The following is a 20,523-nucleotide window of genomic DNA, read 5'->3' as shown; positions in this document are numbered from 1 at the left end:
TTTGTGAGTATGAGCTTGAGTGTTCTGTCCAAAGTTCTGTGTTTTGTTCTGACGTGTGTGTGTGTGTGTGTGTGTGTGTGTGTGTGTTGCCCAGTGTAGTAACTGTCATGATGTGCCCTGGGGGGAGTATCATAGCGCCCCCCTCTCTCTCTCAATTCAATTCAAGGGGCTTTATTTGCATGGGAAACATATGTTAACATTGCCAAAGCAAGTGAAGTAGATCATATACAAAAGTGAAATAAATAATAAAAATGAACCGTAATCATTACACTCATAGAAGTTTCACAAGAATAAAGACATTACAAATGTCATATTATATATATATATATATATATATATATATATATATATATATATATATATATATATATATATATATATATATATACAGTGTTGTAACAATGTGCAAATGGTTAAAGTACAAAAGGGAAAATAAATAAACATATATGGCTTGTATTTACACTGGTGGCCCTTTTCTTGTGGCAACAGGTCACACATCTTGCTGCTGTGATTGCACACTGTGGTATTTCACCCAATAGATATGGGAGTTTATCAAAATCTGGTTTGTTTTCAAATTCTTTGTGGATCTGTGTAATCTGAGGGAAATATGTGTCTCTAATATGGTCATTCATTTGGCAGGAGGTTAGGAAGTGCAGCTCAGTTTCCACCTCATTTTGTGGGCAGTGTGCACATAGCCTGTCTTCTCTTGAGAGCCAGGTCTGCCTACGGCTGCCTTTCTCAATAGCAAGGCTATGCTCACCGAGTCTGTACATAGTCAAAGCTTTCCTTAAATTTGGGTCAGTTACAGTGGTCAGGTATTCTGCCACTGTGTACTCTCTGTTTAGGGCCAAATAGCATTATAGTTTGCTCTGTTTTTTTTGTTAATTACTTGACACATTGGAAAGAATGATTTTTTTTGTTTTCTCCTGATTTGGTTGGATCTAATTGTGTTGCTGTCCTGAGGCTCTGTGGAGTCTGTTTGTGAACCGAGCCCCAGGACCAGCTTGCTTAGGGGACTCTTCTCCAGGTTCATCTCTCTGTAGGTGATGGCTTTGTTATGGAAGGTTTTGGAATTGCTTTGTTTTTAGGTGGTTGTAGAATTTAACGGCTCTTTTCTGGATTTTGATCATTAACAGGTATCAGCCTAATCCTGCTCTGCATGCATTATTTGGTGTTTTACATTGTACACTGAGAATATTTTTGCAGAATTCTGCATGCAGAGTCTCAATTTGGTGTTTGTCCCATTTAGTGAATTCTTGGTTGGTGAGCGGACCCCAGACCACACAACCACAAAGGGCAATGGGTTCTATAGCTGATTCAAGTATTTTTTTAGCCAGATCCTAATTGGTTTGTCGAATTTGATGTTCCTTTTGATGGCATAGAATGCCCTTCTTGCCTTGTCTCTAAGATCATTCACAGCTTTGTGGAAGTTACCTGTGGCGCTGATGTTTAGGCCAAGGTATGTATCGTTTTTTGTGTGCTCTAGGGCAACGGTGTCTAGATGGAATTTGTATTTGTGGTCCTGGCGACTGGACCTTTTTTGGAACACCATTATTTTTGTCTTACTGAGATTTACTGTCAGGGCCCAGGTCTGACAGAATCTGTGCAGAAATTGTAGGTGCTGCTGTAGGCCCTCCTTGGTTGGTGACAGAAGCACCAGATCATCAGCAAACAGTAGACATTTGACTTCAGGTTCTTGTAAGGTGAGGCTGCAGGTTGTTCAAGTGCCCTCGCCAATTCTTTGATATATATGTTGAAGAGTGTGGGGCTTAAGCTGCATCCCTGTCTCACCCCACGGCCCTGTGGGAAGAATTGTGTGTTTCTTTGCCTATTTTAACCGCACACTTGTTTGTGTGCATGAATTTTATAATGTCGTATGTTTTTTCCACCAACACCACTTTCCATCAATTTGTATAGTAGACCCTCATGCCAAATTGAGTCAAAGGCTTTTTTGAAATCAACAAAGCATGAGAAGACTTTGCCTTTGTTTTTTTTGGGTTTTTTTGTCAATTAGGGTCTGCAGGGTGAATACGTGGTCTGTCGTACGATAATTTGTAAAAAGCCAAGTTGACATTTGTTCAGTACATTGTTTTTACTGAGGAAATGTATGAGTCTGCATATCCCACGGTCAATATTGGGGTCAAATTTGTCTCCACCTTTGTGGATTTGGGTGATCAGTCCATGGTTCCAAATTTTGGGGAAGATGCCAGAGCTAAGGATAATGTTAAAGAGTTTTAGTATAGCCAATTGGAATTTGTTGTTTGTATAATTTATCATTTCATTGAGGATATCTACAACACCACATGCCTTTTTGGGTTGGAGAGTTCATTCAAGGTAATTGGAGAATCAAGTGGGTTCTGGTAGTCTTTAATAGTTGATTCTAAGATTTGTATTTGATCATGTATATGTTTTTGCTATTTGTTCTTTCTTATAGAGCCAAAAAGATTGGAGAAGTGGTTTACCCATACATCTCCATTTTGGATAGATAATTCTTTGTGTTGTTTGTTTAGTGTTTTCCAATTTTCCCAGAAGTGGTTAGAGTCAATGGATTCTTCAATTACTTTGAGCTGATTTTTGACGTGCTGTTTCTTCTTTTTCTGTAGTGTATTTCTGTATTGTTTTAGTGGTTCACCATAGTGAAGGCGTAGACTCAGGTTTTCCGGTTCTGTATGTTTTTGGTTGGACAGGTTTTTAAAATTTCTTTCTTAGATTTTTGCATTCTTCATCAAACCATTTGTCATTGTTGTTCATTTTCTTCGGTTTTCTATTTGAGATTTTTAGATTGATAGGGAAGCTGAGGGGTCAAATATACTGTTAAAAGTTTCTACTGCCAAGTTTACACCTTCACTATTACAGTAGACCATTTTGTCCAGGAAGTTGTCTAAAAGGGATTGAATTTGTTGTTGCCTAATTGTTTTTTGGTAGGTTTCCAAACTACATTCCTTCCATCTATAGCATTTCTTAATATTACTCAGTTCCTTTGGCTTTGATGCCTCAAGATTGAGTATTGCTCTGTTGAAGTAGACTGTGATTTGCTGTGGTCTGATAGGGGTGTCAGTGGGCTGACTATGAACGCTCTGAGAGACTAGGTTGAGGTCAGTGATAAAGTAGTCTACAGTACTACTGCCAAGAGATGAGCTACAGGTGTACCTACCATAGGAGTCCCCTCGACGCCTACCATTGACTACATACATACCCAGCGTGCGACAGAGCTGCAGGAGTTGTGCCCTGTTTTTGTTGGTTATGTTGTCATACTTGTGTCTAGGGGGGCATATGGGGGAGGGAATGCTGTCACCTCCTGGCAGGTGTTTGTCCCCCTGTGTGCTGAGGGTTTCAGGTTCTTGTCTGGTTCTCGCATTTAGGTCGCACAGACTAGTGCATGTCCCTGGACCTGGAAATTATTGCTTTCCCCCTCCAGGATAGAGAAGCTGTCTTCATTAAAGTATGGGGATTCTAGTGGGGGGATATAGGTAGTACACAGGAGGACATTTTTCTCTGTTAAGATAATTTCCTTTTGAATTTCTAGCCAAATGTAAAATGTTCCTGTTTTGATTAATTTAATGGAGTGAGTTAAGTCTGCTCTATACCAAATTAGCATACCCTCTGAGTCCCTTCCCTGTTTCACACCTGGTAGTTTGGTGGATGGGATGACCAGCTCTCTGTAACCTAGAGGGCAACCTGTGGGTCCGTCTCCTCTACCATGTTTTCTGTAGGATGACAATGTCTGTATTTCTTTGATGAAGTCCAGGTTCCTGCTCTTTTCGCCAAAGGCAGATGACCTCAGGCTTTGGATATTCCAGGATGAGATAGTGAAGGCTTTGTGTTGCATAACGTTTCCAATGTTGTTGGTCGTGTGGTTTGGCCTCAGGCCAGTAAGTGTGACGGGATCCTGCTGAGCATCTGGTACATGCCATTGGCTTGGGTTAGTGCAGTGCTTCTCAATTATTTTCTGTTACGCCCTCCCTAGGAAGAAGTAAACATTTAGCGCCCCCAACTCTCCGCCGCGACTGTAAATAGTATCATTTGTCTATAAAATTGTTATAAGTACACCTCTGCATAACATTGTATCCTTATTAACATTAAAGAAAACAAAAAAGAAAGAAATATAGATCAACTTCCAACAAAGAATAACTTTATTAACATTGTTTTTTAGTCTGTAACAGAAAAGACTTAAAGTGCATCAATTTACCTGAAAAAAATAAAAATAAATTCAACCCTTATTTAAACTGTAAACATTTTTTGACCATTTGATACTGAAAAATAAAATGAAATATAATCAATAAATAATAATCAATTCAAGTTGATCAGCAACATTAACTCAGGAGCACAATATATGAAACACTTTGACCTATAAAACTAAAATGAATAAAAGAATTTGTGCTGATTTTTTTTTTTTTTTTAACCTCCCTGGGCAAGGTGGGATGTTTGCATCAGATGACACTCCTAGGACATTAAGTTATACAATACATGCATGTTTTGTTCAATCAAGTTCATATTTATATCAAAAACCAGCTTTTTACATTAGCATGTGATGTTCAGAACTAGCATACCCACCGCAAACTTCCGGTGAATTTACTAAATTACTCACGATTAACGTTCACAAAATACATAACAATTATATTAAGAATTATAGATACAGAAGTCCTTTATGCAATCGTGGTGTCACATTTTAAAATAGCTTTTCGGCGAAAGCACATTTTGCAATATTCTGAGTACATAGCCCGGCCATCACGGCTAGCTAATTTGACACCCACCAAGTTTGGCCCTCACCAAACTCAGATTTACTATAAGAAAAATTAGATTTACCTTTGCTGTTCTTCGTCAGAATGCACTCCCAGGACTTCTACTTCAACAACAAATGTTGTTTTGGTTCGAAATAATCCATAGTTATATTCAAATAGCTCCGTTTTGTTCGTGCGTTCAGGTCAGTATCCGAAGGGTGACGCGCGAGCGCATTTCGTGACAAAAAAATTCAATTACCGTACTTCAAAGCATGTCAAACGCTGTTTAAAATCAATTTTTATGCTATTTTTCTCGTAAAATAGCGATAATATTCCAACTGGGCGACGTTGTATTCATTCAAAGGCTGAAAGAAAAAAATGGAGAATTCACATGAGCGCGCATCTCCAGTGTCACTGTTCTCAGCCTGACCACTCACAAAATCTCCTGCTGTTTTTCGCCCAGAGACAGGAGAGACGTCATTCCACTTTCTGGCGCCTTCTGAGAGCCAATGGAAGCCTTAGAAAATGTCACATTACATCAGAGATGCTGTATTTTCGATAGAGATGCCACAGAAGGAGAACAAATTGTCAGACAGGGCACTTCCTGTATGGAATCTTCTCAGGTTTTGGCCTGCCATATGAGTTCTGTTATACTCACAGACACCATTCAAACAGTTTTAGAAACTTTAGAGTGTTTTCTATCCAAATCTACTAATTATATGCATATTCTCGTTTCTGGGCAAGAGTAGTAACCAGTTTAAATCGGGTACGTTTTTTTATCCGGCCGTGCAAATACTGCCCCCTAGCCCCAACAGGTTTTAATCAAAATGAGGAAGTCAGGATTAATGGCTACAATGAGCACGTTTTGCAGAGCACAGCTTTTCGAAGCAGGGTTTAAAGCATGATACTGCAACTCTCAGCTCCTGCTCAATGTTTAGCTGGGACCTGTACTTGGTCTTCAGTACAGCAACAGCAGAGAAGCCAGTCTCACAAAGATAAGATATTGCAAAAGGAAGAAGAATGCCCATGGCCCTCTGCCCTAAGAGTGGATACTGCCTCTTTCACTCAGCCAGAATTCACTCAGTGTCTGTGATGTGAACCTCAGTCTCAACGTGGAATCAGACGTCATATCAATGAACTGGTCCTCCTCTGCAGAGCTGAAACCAGTTGGAGCTGGTGCATTGAAAGGATCTCTCACCCAGTCATATTGGGAACTGTTTTCAGGGAAGTACTTTTTAAAGAATTCCATCAGTGATAAAATATGCTCCTTAATATATGGAATCACTGAGGTGGCATCATAGTCAGTAGTGTCAACAAATTCATGCAGGTTCTCGAATGAATCAGTATTTCCTTCATCAAGTCGACTGCCCCACATTGCAAGCTTTCCAGTGAAAGAGCTGATCTTGTCTGTGGCCTGAGGGAGGTGTTTGTCTTTCCCTTGAAGATGTAGATTTAGTTCATTTAGCTTTCCAAATATGTCACTCAGGTAGGCCAGTTTTGCCAGGAAGTTCTCATCACTAAATTTTTCTGCGAGGTCATACTTGTGCTCCTCCTCCGAAAACATTCTTATCTGCTCTCTGAGCTCAAAAACTCGAGACAAGACTTTTCTTCGTGACAGCCACCTTGCTTCACTGTGAAACAGCACAGCTTGATGTTCAGCTCCCATCTCCTCACAGATAGCAGAGAAGACTCTTGTTTTTAGTGGTCTGGTCTTTATAAAATTGACTACACCTACAATGTCAGTCATAACCTCACTTAATTCAGAGGAAAGGTGCCTTGATGCCAGTGCTTCTCTGTGTATAACACAGTGTGTCCACTCAGAATTAGGTGAGGCCTTCTTGATGAGTGCCCAAAGTCCTTTTCTCATCCCTGCCATTGTCTGTGCACCATCACTGCAAACACCGATGCAGTTCTCCCACTTTAGCCCATTCTCAGTCAGGAAGCAGTCCAGCATTTTGAATAGCTCTTCAGCTGTGGCTCTGTCTCTGACATATTTACAAAAAAGTAGATCCTCACACAGGGAGTTTGTCATGTCAAAACGTACATAAGCGATAAACAAACAGTCTTTGTTGCTGTCAGTTGCTTCATCGAACTGTAAGGCAAAACATTTGTCTTTGAGTTTATCTACCAGCTGTTCTTTAAGATCGTTAGCAATGTCATTTATACGTCTGGCGACAGTGTCATTGGACAGAGGGATAGTTTTTATTTTTGCAGCACTTGCGTCATCCAGCATGACAGAGACCATGTCTAATGCTGCAGGCAGTATCAGCTCCTCTGCTATGGAGAGGGGTTTTTTGCACTGAGCAATTTGGTACGCCACCTTATATGATGCTAGCAGTGCTCGCTGGTTTACTGAAGTAGCATTCACAAAGCGGGACGATTGTTGGCAATATTCGGCACGTTTTCGCTGAAAAAACTCAAGCGGCTTATCAGCGTGATTGGGGTGTAATGTCTAAGTGACGCCTTAATTTATTTGGCTTCATGCTGTCCGCTGCCGACATTTTTTGACACAGTAAACATACCGGTCTTTCCTCGTCTCCCACCGTAGTCACAGTGAAGCCAAGCGCTACATACGCTTCAACATATTTCCTCGTCTTAGCTTTCGGGAGACTTACGTTTGTCTCATTATCTCCGTCTCTCTCCTCCTTTCTTTTCATCCCTGTTAAATATTTTTCCATGGTGTCTCTTAAGGGTTTGTTATCTGCACTTCATATCTCCTGCTCTGTGCTGTGTGCTCTTGTTCAGTGCAAAATACCCTACTCCCTGCTGGAAAAAAAGCATGTTCCCCTGGCATCGCTCCGAGCCCCCCCAGCGGGGCGCGCCCCACTAATTGAGAAGGACTGGGTTAGTGTAAGAGTGGGGTTTGGGCCTGTTTTCCTGCTCACGGCCTGGGCGTATGTGTGCCTTCCATGTTGAGGCCCTCTTTGTGGGGGTGGGGTGCATGGGGTGGGCAGGAGGGGCATAGGTCTGATCTGAGGGGGCCTAAATGGGGTGTGGGTATGGTTGACTTGGGGGGGGGGGGGTTAATTGGTGTGGATGTGGTTGGTGGTGGTGTTGTCTGGATATAGGTCCTCTCGCTGTGAGTCCTCTATGTGTAGGTCCGGGGGGTGGGGTCCCGCAGGTCTGGGAGAGTGTCTCGCTGGTCTGAGCGGTGTGTCTATTGATCTGTTGCTCCTGTGTGAAGTGTTGGGGCTGTGTTTGAGAGCGATGTCCTTTAGTGTCCGGGCGAAGGTGGGCACTGCTGCCTTGTATTGGTGGACCTGGTCATAAAGGCTGTTCAAGTCCAGGGAGGAGTGGTGGGCCAGGTAAACATTTGGTTTTGAGGCACAGTCATGGGAAATACTTGCGTTTACCCGCTGTATGGAAGTCTTTTCATGGTATCAGGGGGGATATAACCACTTGAGCATTGGGGAAAGTAGAAGAAGCTTTTCAATCACTCCCTTGAGTGCTGTGGCCACCCTTTCCTGCTGTGCTCTCAGGTCGTTTGTGCCTGTGTGTATTATTATGTGGCTAGGTGAACATAGTTGGTCCTCAGACAGACGGTTTAGGGTGCGCTGGGTGTTTGTACACCAGAGTTTAGACACACTGTGTTTGGGAAAAAGTGTTTTATCTTTTGAGTCCATAAGGAGTACAATCTGTGTCTTGTGTATGTCCTCAGTGGGTGTGGCTCAGTTGGTAGAGCATGGTGTTTGCATGGTGTTTGCAACGCCAGCATGGTGTGTGCAACGCCAGGGTTGTGGGTTCGATTCCCACATGGGGCCAGTACAAAAAAAGAAAGATTTTTTTTTTTAAATGAAATGTATCTATTCACGACTGTAAGTCGCTCTGGATAAGAGCGTCTTCTAAATGACTAAAATGTAAATGTAAATTTCTCAAGGGAAAGCTTCTCCTGCTGAGCTAATTATTTTAATTGGTGAAAGTCCGGCTCAACCTGTTTGGGGTTACCCTTTACCTCTACTGTTCCAGACTTACAGAGATTATTATTAGCTGACTCAGAGTCCTCATTGTCTAGTATCCTGAGTTTCCACCCCTCGGTAACACCCCCCCCTCTTAACTGAGGGGTAGTGTGCTAATGCCAGGGGATGGTCTGTGTGGAAGATGAGGTTGTTGATGTTCCCATTTTTATAATAGTCAGCAAAAAGTGTCTCTTGATTTTCCATAAGGAGCTTCATTTTGTGCTCTTTTTGTTAGAGTTTATTTTATTTTTACAGCGACAGTGCACATTAATCAACGTTTCAGTAAAAGTGCCGGTTTTAGCCAGCCGGCTAATTTTCAACCGCAGTCCCTGGGCAGGTTATTAAAAACAATTACAATATAGACAATCATTGAACAGTGAGCACACACAGAGTAACATAGGACAAACAAGACATAGCATACAGACAGAGCAACATAGGACAAGCAAGATGTAGCATACAGACAGAGCAACATAGAACAAAAAGCAACAAGACAAAATCCATAAAAACAACAAAGTGTTTCCACACCTCACAAGCTACAGACAACAGACAACATGGAAAGAGGCAATACACAGCTAGGGATTATGTTCACAAGTCTGATTGACCTTTAGCCATGTCTTCATGCATTTTGTGAAAGTGTGATATGTGGTGCAGTTATGTGTGTCTGATGGCAGTGTATTCCAGACATGGGAAGCTCTCACAGAGAAAGCAGATTTACTAAAGGTGCTTTTCCTTAAGGGAACTATACAGTCACCTCTCATGGCAGACCTTGTGGATCTGCTGCCATATGTTTGGGTTTTCTGTTTTACAAAATACTGAGTGGAGGGGGAGCCAGGCCATTTAGGATCTTGAATACAAGACATGCGTCGGTGTATTGTACAAGATTTTCCCAACTCAGGAGCTCATGCTTTCTGAGGATGTAACAGTGATGATGGCTATTGGGCTTTCTATCGAGCACTTTGAGAGCCTGTTTGTAGACAGACTGAATAGGTTTTAATGTTGTATATCAAGCTTGGGCCCAACTAGTCAAGCAGTATGTTAAGTGGGGGAGTATCATCGATTTGAAATACAGTTTTGCTACCTCTGTGGTCAAACAATTTCGTATAAATCGGAAATTAGCTAGGTTGAATTTGGTTATTTGAATTACCTTTTTCACATGCTTTTTAAAAGAGAGGTTGGAATCAAGTATGATTCCAAGGTACTTAAAATCAGATACCACCTGGAGCTTCTCCCCTGACACATAGACATCTGGCTCAGTAGCATCTGTTGCCCTCTTTGTGAAGAACATGCAAACAGTTTTTTTCACATTGAGATGCAAACACGAGTCACTGAGCCACTTTGTAACCTGGACCATTACTGTAGTGAGTTCTTGTGCAGCTTGTTGTTTGCTCTTTGCATGCACATATATCACTGTATCATCTGCATACATTTGAACTTCAGACCCAGTGCAGACGGAAGGCAGATCATTAATGTACAGGCTGAACAGGAGGGGCCCCAGTATTGACCCTTGGGGCACGCCCACATCATAGCTAAGAGTGGGCGACAGCTCATTGCTCACTCTGACACACTGAGTTCTGCCTTCAAGGTATGATTTCATCCATCTCAAGGCATCGGGGGAAAAGTTGAACTTGGACAATTTTGTGATGAGAATCTCATGGTTAACAGTATCGAAAGCCTTCCTTAGGTCCAGAAACACAGCCCCAACAACGCCCCCTTTGTCCATCTTGGACTTCACATTTTCCAGAAGAAAGCAGTTGGCCGTTTCTGTGGAGTGTTTCGCTCTGAAGCCAAACTGCATGGAGTGTAATGTGAAGGGGCTGTTGTTGAGGTGGGAAATCAGTTGTTCTGCTACACACTTTTCAACAACCTTCGACACTACAGGTAGTATACTAATGGGCCTGTAGTTACTCACATCAGCAGGGTCGCCCGATTTAAAGATGGCCGTTATTATGGCTGACTTCCATACCCATGGAAACACCCCCAGACCAATAGATGTGTTGGTGACCTTAGTAATGGGGCCAATGAGTGACTCTTTGTAGTTTTTAAGAAAGGTAGAGTCCAGCCCAAACACATCTTTGGATTTAGAGTTCTTTAGTGAGCTAATCACCTTGTTCACCTTTGACTCAGAAACCTCCCTTATGATGAAGACGGGTTGAGCGTCATTCACTAGCACTGAGCCCAAGAAACCAGTGGAGGGGTTCTGTGTCAGTACCTTGACAGAGTCAATAAAGTAGGAATTGAAGGCTATTGCTATTTCAACTGCATCCTGTGTTAGATTGTTATTCACCATGATTTCTAGTCTTTTTGCGGTGTTACTATGGTCTTTCCCTGTTAACTTTTTTAGATTCTCCCAGATCAATTTAGAATTTCCCTTTGCCTCACCAATTATGTTAATAAAAAAGTTTGCCTTGGCCTGTCTGATTTCTTTCATCACCTTATTTCTCAACATGGTAAACCTACATCTGTCATGCTCTAATTTGGATTTTAGGGCTGTTTTTAGAGCATAATCTCGTTCTTTCATCAATTTCCAAATTTCTCCATTTAGCCAAGGAAGAGTGCTCTTTTGGCCAGGTTTGGATTTGATTTTCTTTAGGAAACCATTTATTGTAGCCTGGATTGTGGATAGAAAAACCTCACTATCAGCTTCCACGTCTGTATAGGACAAGAGATCATTCCAGTTAATTCCATTAATTGCTTTTTCAAAATAGTTTAATTCACTCTTAGGTATTCTTAGTTGATCCGGCTTTCTAACAGTAGAGAGCTTAAACCTGCTCTTAGACAACTTTCTGGCTATAAGTGTCAAATTATGATCAGATAGCCCAGTAACCATATTGAATGATTTAGTCACTCTCTCTGGTTTATTACTGAACACCAAATCAATCTGTGTTTTAGAGCAACAAGTCACCCTGGTTGGCCCTTTAACGAGCTGTGTAAGGTCAAAGGTATTAGTGATCCGTTTGAGGGTTTTCCTACAAGACTTGCCTTCATAATTAATATTAAAATCTCCCATTAAGATGACCTCCTTCCCAAAATCACATTCCCTAAGCATGTTATTAAACTGATCAAAAAACACACTTTTGGTGGAAGGTGGTCTATACATTCCAATAAGGGTAAAGGACATTTGGGGAGACAGTGTAACGTTCAGGCCAATACATTCTAGTTCATTATCACATGACCACTCAATTTGTTTACATCGGATATGTTCTTTAATGTAAATCATCAGACCCCCTCCTCTTCCTTCAATCCTGTCTCAATTTGTGTCTCAATTGTTCAATTTGTGTCTTATCATTCTTTACATACTGTCACGCCCTGACCATAGAGAGCCTTTCTATTTCTCTATTTGGTCAGGTCAGGGTGTGATTTGGGTGGGCAATCTAGTTTTCTTATTTCTTTGTTTGGCCGGGTATGGTCCCCAATCAGAGGCTATCGTCTTCTCTGATTGGAGATCATACTTAGGCAGCCCTTTTTCCACCTGTGATTGTGGGATCTTTTTTTGTATAGCTGCCTGCGAGCAGCCCAGAACGTCATGTTCCGTTTCCTTTCTGTATTGTTTTTAGTTTCACTTCGATTAAAGGATGTGGAATTCCATGCAAGTTGCGCCTTGGTTTATTTACGATAGGGAGTTTGAAGACAGCGATCGTGACACATACACAGGGTACTGTATTTTAATTACCTAAGGCCTCTCCATTTGGTTGGAGTAGACTATGCGACTCTCCTGCCATTGTTGGGCGAAAGGGCTTTGACACCTCTCACTTGACACGGCAGTGCTAATTTAAGTTGTATCAAGCTTGGCAGCCTTAATTTAGCATTCAGTCCTTATAAAGTAAGGCTTTTAGAAATAAAGTATAGCTTCAGACTAAACATTATTCACTCAGTTCCAGGTTGGATGGTGTTTTCAGGTGTCTGTTGGTATCCAGAGCATTTGCTGTATAGCTTTGGAATAATAATCTTTGGTAGTTGTAAACCTTCCAGGTGATTCCGTAATTCCGTCCAAAATCAGGTTGTAGGTTTTGATTTGGAGTGAAGGTTATGTTGTAGAGGGTAGCATCCATTTACATTACATTTACATTTAAGTCATTTAGCAGACGCTCTTATCCAGAGCGACTTACAAATTGGTGCATTCACCTTATGATATCCAGTGGAACAACCACTTTACAATAGTACATCTATATCTTTTTTTTTGGGGGGGGGTTAGAAGGATTACTTTATCCTATCCTAGGTATTCCTTAAAGAGGTGGGGTTTCAGGTGTCTCCGGAAGGTGGTGATTGACTCCGCTGTCCTGGCGTCATGAGGGAGCTTGTTCCACCATAGGGGTGCCAGAGCAGCGAACAGTTTTGACTGGGCTGAGCGGGAACTGTGCTTCCTCAGAGGTAGGGGGGCCAGCAGGCCAGAGGTGGATGAACGCAGTGCCCTTGTTTGGGTGTAGGGCCTGATCAGAGCCTGAAGGTACGGAGGTGCCGTTCCCCTCACAGCTCTGTAGACAAGCACCATGGTCTTGTAGCGGATGCGAGCTTCAACTGGAAGCCAGTGGAGAGAGCGGAGGAGCGGGGTGACGTGAGAGAACTTGGGAAGGTTGAACACCAGACGGGCTGCGGCGTTTTGGATGAGTTGTAGGGGTTTAATGGCACAGGCAGGGTGCCCAGCCAACAGCGAGTTGCAGTAATCCAGACGGGAGATGACAAGTGCCTGGATTAGGACCTGCGCCGCTTCCTGTGTGAGGCAGGGTCGTACTCTGCGAATGTTGTAGAGCATGAACCTACAGGATCGGGTCACCGCCTTGATGTTAGTGGAGAATGACAGGGTGTTGTCCAGGGTCACGCCAAGGTTCTTAGCACTCTGGGAGGAGGACACAATGGAGTTGTATATGTCCCTGACAAATATATATTTTTTCTAACTCTAAATCCATATTCTTTTAAGAACATGCTGAAAAATGCAGAAGCTCATCTGCTCATGACCTCTCCTCTCAATTCAAGGGGCTTTATTGGCATGGGAAACATATGTTAACATTGCCAAAGAAAGAGAAGTAGATAATATACAAAAGTGAAATAAGCAATAAAAATGAACAGTGAACATTACACTCACAGAAGTTCCAAAAGAAAAAAGACATTACAAATGTCATATTATGTATATATACAGTGTTGTAACGATGTCCTCTCTCTCTTCTCTCTCTCTCCACAGTTGTATGACTTTACGACAGGTCATAAATACCTGGTAGAAACTGCCATGCAGTATTGAGAGAGTCTAAGAGAACAAAAAACCTCTCTTGGCCAAACTCCTAATACCCAAATGGGAGAATTAAACAATATTTCTACTTTTGAGAATGTGGGAATGGTCCGTGGACACTTAGGGGACAGTTATGACAAGTGTGTTTCATTTGGTGATCTCATGAAGGACAGGAAACACACATAACTGTATCTCTTAAAGTCTACATCTCCCAGCTATCATGTTTACATCTAATGTATGTGATTAAACATGAAACTACTAACCTTCTAAATGAGAGTATGGGTTTTTCAAATAAAGTTAAGCCTACGTGAGCATAGACATTAAGTCGGCGTCATGGACCACCCTTTTCTCTGAAGTGTATAAAACCCACTCGTGACGCAATTCACACCAGACCACGCAAACCACAGTGTAAGCTGAGGTTGCAAATGGTTGAACTACAATACTAGAAAACATGCAGCTGACGCGACATGTTGAAATAGTTGGCACTACAACTCTACCAAAGGACAAGACCATACCACATGGAACATTGGCTACACGGCTGGAAATGGTTAAAGTCTGAGACCATTGATCACTACAGAATAAGAGCAAATCTTATACGTATAATTACTAGTCTGCAGCTAGAAATGACTTAAGTCTAGAACGAGAATACCGACAACCGCCGAAACATCTATTCTAAGAACATTTCTGAATGATACTCTGTAGTATCCATTCTACCAACCTACGACTTTGATCTCTGGTGGACAAACCAGAGGCTTTCTGTTGACTCTCTCCAGCAGATGGACCGGCGACCATAGAGAGAGACAACAAGACATACATTCGTAAATATGTAAATTGCAATTTCCTTTCGAATTAAAGGTCGTTCATGTAAGGTATTAGCAATTTCTATGAGTGTAGTTATCAGCTATCGGTTTCGTCCACCAGGGAATTTTTTTTGTATCATGTAATACCCCATGTATGAACTAATTGTGTATTTTCATGTATTTCAGTGACTTGATTAGTTATTTAGTAAATAAATAATTAAACCAATTTGTATATCGCTGATTCATAATTTATGCTAGGGTTCGTGCAGATAACCAAGAATTTTACAATGTTTGGAATGAGACTAACAGAAGGTAAAGATTAATAATCATTAATAGAAGACTGTATTCAGTAAGATATGAAAATATCTGAAGAGTCGATTCGGGAAATAGAAACTCTATAAAAAAAAATCCGTGGTGCCCCGACTTCCTAGTTAATTAAAGTTTACATGATTAGTTAAATCGCGTAATTATTACACCTAGAAAATTGATTTGATAAAATGTCTTCACTTTTAATGATAGTTCAATCGACATAACAGTGTGCGTTCTCTCTCTCTCTCTGTGTGTGTGTGTGTGTGTGTGTGGTGTGTGTGTGTGTCTGTGTCTGTGCTCTCTGTTGTCCAGTGACAGGGTGTCACATACAGGGACAGTGGCTGACCTCCAGTGACCCCCACTTCGCCATGCGCAGCGACGGCTCCATAGTCACGGTGGACGTCACCACGGTTACAGCGGAGGGCAGGTCCTTCTGGGTGAGGGGGAGGGATGGGGGAGGACGGCACTGGAGGATGGAGGTCCATCTGTCCCCAGACCCTGAACAGGTGAGTAATGCCAGGGAGGGAGGGAGAGAGAGACATACTTTTGAATTACTTTACTGTAACATTACTGAATCATGCAATGAATCATACATGCAACATACAGTATTGAATCACAAACAGAAGACACACCCAGTACTCCCCACCAACCCTTCTACTCAAATGGCCCTCTACAACAGAAAAGCAATAACAGAGTTACAATAGATATGTGATTCTTCCGGTAAGGTTTAGAAAGTAGACTGCTTGTATCTTTACTTATCACTGTGACACTGTCCTTGTAGAAGCATATTCAAGTACCCATGAGGGTGCCCTTCAATGTGCCTGCGCATAAAGGGTTCCAGAGGGGTCCTTCTGAGGTCCTGAGGCGCTCTAAAAGGAGATGGAGTCCTCTCCCGTTCAGCATTATAGAGCAGGACATCCCTCCTTTCCCCAAAGATGTAGAACTGGTGAGGACATGCATTCATCATTATCACCGTCCTCACATCCTCCCTTCTGTTTCCTCATGTATTCCATCAGTCTTACTATCCTATCCCTCTTCTGTAATCCCCTCATCTCAATCACCTTCCTCCAATCTAGAACTCCCCCTTTTGTTATCATTATTCACCTCTCTCCTTGGCTCTTGTTTTATGTGTCAGTGTGTTAGAACTGTACTGGTGTAATTTTAGGCTATTTCTGTAAGTTTGTCTGTCTCCCTCTCCCCCTCCCTCTCTGTAGGTGGGGTCAGATTCATCAGTGAATTTCACAGTGTACTATATAATCAGTGGTTCAGGGGTGACCATGCCCCCGGAGAAGCTTTTCTCTGTGGATCGTGACACAGGCATGGTGCGTGTGCACTACCCTGTTGACCGGGAACAGTACCCCAAGTTTGTGGTAAGTGTGACAGGCCTTCAGTACAGGCCATAAAGTTGGTCTAAATGAATGCACAATGATTATAGGCAAGATAATAGCAGTGGAGTCATCTTGTCTGTCTGCTGTACCTCAGACCAAAAGTGTTCAGTATGTGTGTTCTTAATGAGTGGTGTGTAGTTCACAGCCCAGGTGTTTGACAGGCGGTCAGGGAAGGAGACTGATCGGCCTCTGGACATCACTGTTCTGGTGGAAGATATCAATGACAACGCACCGACCTTCTCTGGACCACTCGCCTTCTCTGTGTTAGAGCAGTGCAAACCTGGTGAGTGTGTGTGTGTGTGTGTGTGTGTGTGTGTGTGTGTGTGTGTGTGTGTGTGTGTGTGTGTGTGTGTGTGTGTGTGTGTGTGTGTGTGTGTGTGGGGGGGGGGGAATGATAGAAAGAACAATATTGTATTTAAACTTTCTCTCTTCCCTCCCTCCCTCTCTCCAGGTACTGAGGTAGGAGAAGTGAAATCCACTGATAAGGATGAAGCAGACACTCCCCACACTAAGATCAGATACACCCTTCTGACTGGTGGTCAGTTCTTCACCATCGGGTCTCACAGTGGGCTGATCACAGCCAAGACCAGCACTCTTGACAGAGAGGTACCATAGACAGGGCTTCCTTCCTTATTCAACACCCACCTGTTTCCCTCTAAATACACCAGCATCACTGTAAGATAGTTAGCCTATTCTATTGTTGGGCTATGTTGATATTGTGTAACAAGTGATTGTTAGTCTCTGACATTCTAGCTAACTGAATGGTGTACTGAATTTGAGGTATAAACCAGTATAAACCAGAGCAGACTTGAGTACTCTTGAATGATGATACTTCACTGAGGTTTTCTGTGGTGGAAATGTTGTAGGTCTCGTGTGGCTCAATTGATAGAGCATTGAGCTTGCAATGCCAGGGTTGTGGGAGACCAGTACGAAAAAATGTATGCACTCTCGATAAGAGCGTCTGCTAAATGACTAAAATGAGGTAGAAATGTCTCTCTGTGTGTTTGGGTCTTTCCAGACGCAGGTTGTCAATGCTGTTACCGTGGAGATCCGGGACATGGACGGAGCTAAGAACGGCCTGTTTAACACTGCTACGGCCACCATTACGCTACTGGACATCAACGACAACCCTCCCACCTTCAGGGAGACCACCGTACGTCACTCCTCCCACTTGTTTTTAAGATGACGACTATGGTTGCATCCCAAATGGCACCCTATTTCCTATATAGTGCACTACTTTTGAACAGAGTCCGTCGGAATATAGGGAATAGGGTGCCATTTGGAATGCAGTCAATAAATCACTCATCTTTGATGCAAACTCAACGATATTGCACACAAATAATAGCAATAGAGTGAATATGTGGAAAACGTTACATTTTGATATCACTTCAGCCAGAATTTTTTTTTTTTTGTCCTTTATCCCAACCCCCCGCCACAATGCATTAGCCTACAGCATTTGAAAATGGTAAATAGATTTTCACTTTTCTCAAACATGCTGAGATATTCAGGTAACATCAGAGCTGTAGAGAGTGATTGCCTGGACAGGTTACCAGTTCTTTAACCTGAGGTCCTATTCTAACCTCTCAACCCTTCTGCCATGAGACAGCACTGTTGCTGTGTTCCAAATAGCACCCTTTTCCCTGCATAGTGCCCTGTGGGCCCTGGTCAAAAGTCATGCACTATAAAGGAAATGATTTAAATTTTATTGGCTGTCGGAAAATAACACTGCTGGCTAATCTCTGCGTGACAGGCCATTTAGAGTGTATTAGTTAACACATTATTTTGATTGGAAGCAGACCTGCAAAATGTGTTTTAATGTAAAGAGAATAACACATAGTAAGGTTGTACCATTCCGGACATTTTTCCTAAATTACCAGATTTTCGAGAAATCCTGGATGAAAGATTCTCGGAATCAAAAGGGAGTAAGCAATAAACCTGGGAATTTGGGGAAAGTTAACGGAGTTGTGCAATCCTTCACAGAAGTGGTATTGCCTGATATCTTGGTTTAAAAAGACTACTGCCCTCTTTTATCCCTTTGACCCTTCGTACCTGTCCATTCAAGTCAATATGTGTCTAAACAAAACAGCTATGTGGTGTTAATAATGCAGTCAACAAATCACCTCAGGGTATTTTCGGTAGGTGCTAAGTGGTCATTATTGACATTCTACTTAAATAGTCAGATATACTCAGGAGTTGCTATTTATTTAATGTATTTATTTGCACTTAAAAGGAAACATTATACATAAAACATTTGGTGAAATATAACCGGGCAAGGGCAAAAACAACAACGACAACAAAAAACAAGAGGGCTCCACTTATTTTACAAAATGATTTAGTTTGTTTCTGCCTGACAGTACAAGGCCACTGTAAAGGAGAACCAAGTAGACGTGCTGGTCCTGAGGATTCCTGTGGATGACAAGGATGAGGAGAAGACTCCAAACTGGAACGCAAGGTTTGTCATCACCCAGGGCAACGAGAATGGGAATTTCCGGATCGACACGGACCCTGAAACCAACGAGGGCCTGCTCTATGTCATCAAGGTGACAGAGATAGCAACAACCACAGACGAAAGCACTGACACAAACAAAGATAGTTACATACTTGAAATATGTTCCAAATACTTTTATGGGTATACTACTATGATTTCATAACTTTACTATTCCATTAGTCAGCACATGTCCATCTCGTTTGGGTGTGTCAACTCTTGCTTTTTACTTGACTGACACAAATAAAAAGACTGCTACAGAGAGAAAGAGAGAGACTGACATACTGACAAAGACAGAGACTGACATACTGACTAAAAGATGAATGATGATATTAATCTGCTCACACTGTTATAATTCAGAGGCAGCTCTCTGGAGAGTTGAGCGTGGAATTTGTCTTGGCAGACTTGTCTCTCTCTGTGTGTGTCACACACAAAGACACTCACAAGCTGTTTTTCTTAGTAAAGGGACAGCGCAGTCAAAAACATGATTTCCCTGTGTTTTATATATGTTTCCACAATATGAGGTTGGATGGGTGGACTTTTGGCCTGCCTGGTGACCTCACCAGGCGGTATAAGTTAATAGCTCCCTGGAGAGCTGATTTTGGATTAGTCTCATCAGACTTGTGTGTGTGGGGGGTATGTGTATGTGTGTCTAAGTTGTAGCAGTGATAAGAAGTGAGCGTGGTTGTTATTATTAGCAGGTCACAGTGCGTCTCTGCTCTCTGGTAGGTGGGTGTTAAATGTGTCAGAGGATGGAAACTTCAGCTTGACCTGAGTCGTAACAGGAACATTTTGCACAGTTTGTGTCCCAAATGGAACCCTATTCCCTATCTAGTGTGCTACTTTTGACCAGGGGCCATAGGGCTCATTGGGCTCTGGTAAAAGGTTGTGCACTTGGTAGGGAATAGGGAGCCATTGGGGATGCAAACACAGAGCTCAGGCTAATGCTGACAGAATGACAGCCAGGCTAGTCTGAGTTAGTCATGAGCCTAACCTGTTTTTTTTCCCCCTCTTCTCTCCTCTCCCACCCCTCCTCCAGCCTCTTGATTATGAGAAGGGGAAGACAGTGAAGCTGATGATCTCTGCCCAGAACGAGGCTCCCCTGGTGGGCATGGCAGGGACCTGGCTGTCCATCCCTGTGGATGTCAGTGTGGGTGATGAGGACGAGGGGCCAGAGTTTACCCCTCCTAATATGGTGATCAGGGTTAAAGAGAACACTCCCAACGGGACCCTCCTCTCCACCTACACCGCACTGGACCCAGAGACCAAGAGTAGCAAGGGGATCAAGTACGGACCACTGTCCCTAGTGCACACTAACGACCCACTGTCCCTAGTGCACACTAACGACCCACTGTCCCTAGTGCACACTAACGACCCACTGTCCCTACACATCCAGTAACAGTAGAGTAAAGGAAGAATATAGACTAATGACTACCCTAAAGCTGGTTATATTAGAGTGGATTGGGAGTAAATTATATTTTCCTTTAGATTAAATTAGATGTTATGAGATGTTTTCTAGTGTCTTTCATACATTCTTCTATTCATGTTTCTACATGCATATCGTGTTGCACTTGTTACCTCTAGTTTGGAATGCATCAATAGCTCTATGCTATCTGTTAAACCTGTTCTGTGTGTGTGTGTGT

At 42.4% G+C, this 20,523-nt stretch overlaps 1 protein-coding gene across 2 annotated transcripts in view; it reads left to right on the top strand.

Moving 5' to 3' along the window:
- LOC106560389 (desmocollin 2-like protein) overlaps positions 1-20,523 on the top strand; it is a 42,869-nt gene that overhangs the window by 10,462 nt on the left and 11,884 nt on the right. For both annotated transcript variants that reach the window (XM_014123269.2, XM_014123268.3), the window contains exons 3-10: positions 15,320-15,513; positions 15,789-15,953; positions 16,222-16,377; positions 16,534-16,678; positions 16,847-17,001; positions 17,414-17,548; positions 18,750-18,935; positions 19,920-20,167. In XM_014123269.2, coding sequence (XP_013978744.1) covers positions 15,376-15,513; positions 15,789-15,953; positions 16,222-16,377; positions 16,534-16,678; positions 16,847-17,001; positions 17,414-17,548; positions 18,750-18,935; positions 19,920-20,167 — 1,328 coding nt within the window. In that variant the 5' untranslated portion in view covers positions 15,320-15,375. The remainder of the gene's footprint in view (positions 1-15,319; positions 15,514-15,788; positions 15,954-16,221; positions 16,378-16,533; positions 16,679-16,846; positions 17,002-17,413; positions 17,549-18,749; positions 18,936-19,919; positions 20,168-20,523) is intronic.

Source organism: Salmo salar, chromosome 10, assembly GCF_965601325.2.
Source record: "Salmo salar chromosome 10, fSalSal1, whole genome shotgun sequence".
Taxonomy (NCBI): Eukaryota; Metazoa; Chordata; class Actinopteri; order Salmoniformes; family Salmonidae; genus Salmo; species Salmo salar.
Note: the sequence above shows the minus strand (reverse complement) of the source record. Positions and strands in the feature narration are given on the sequence as shown.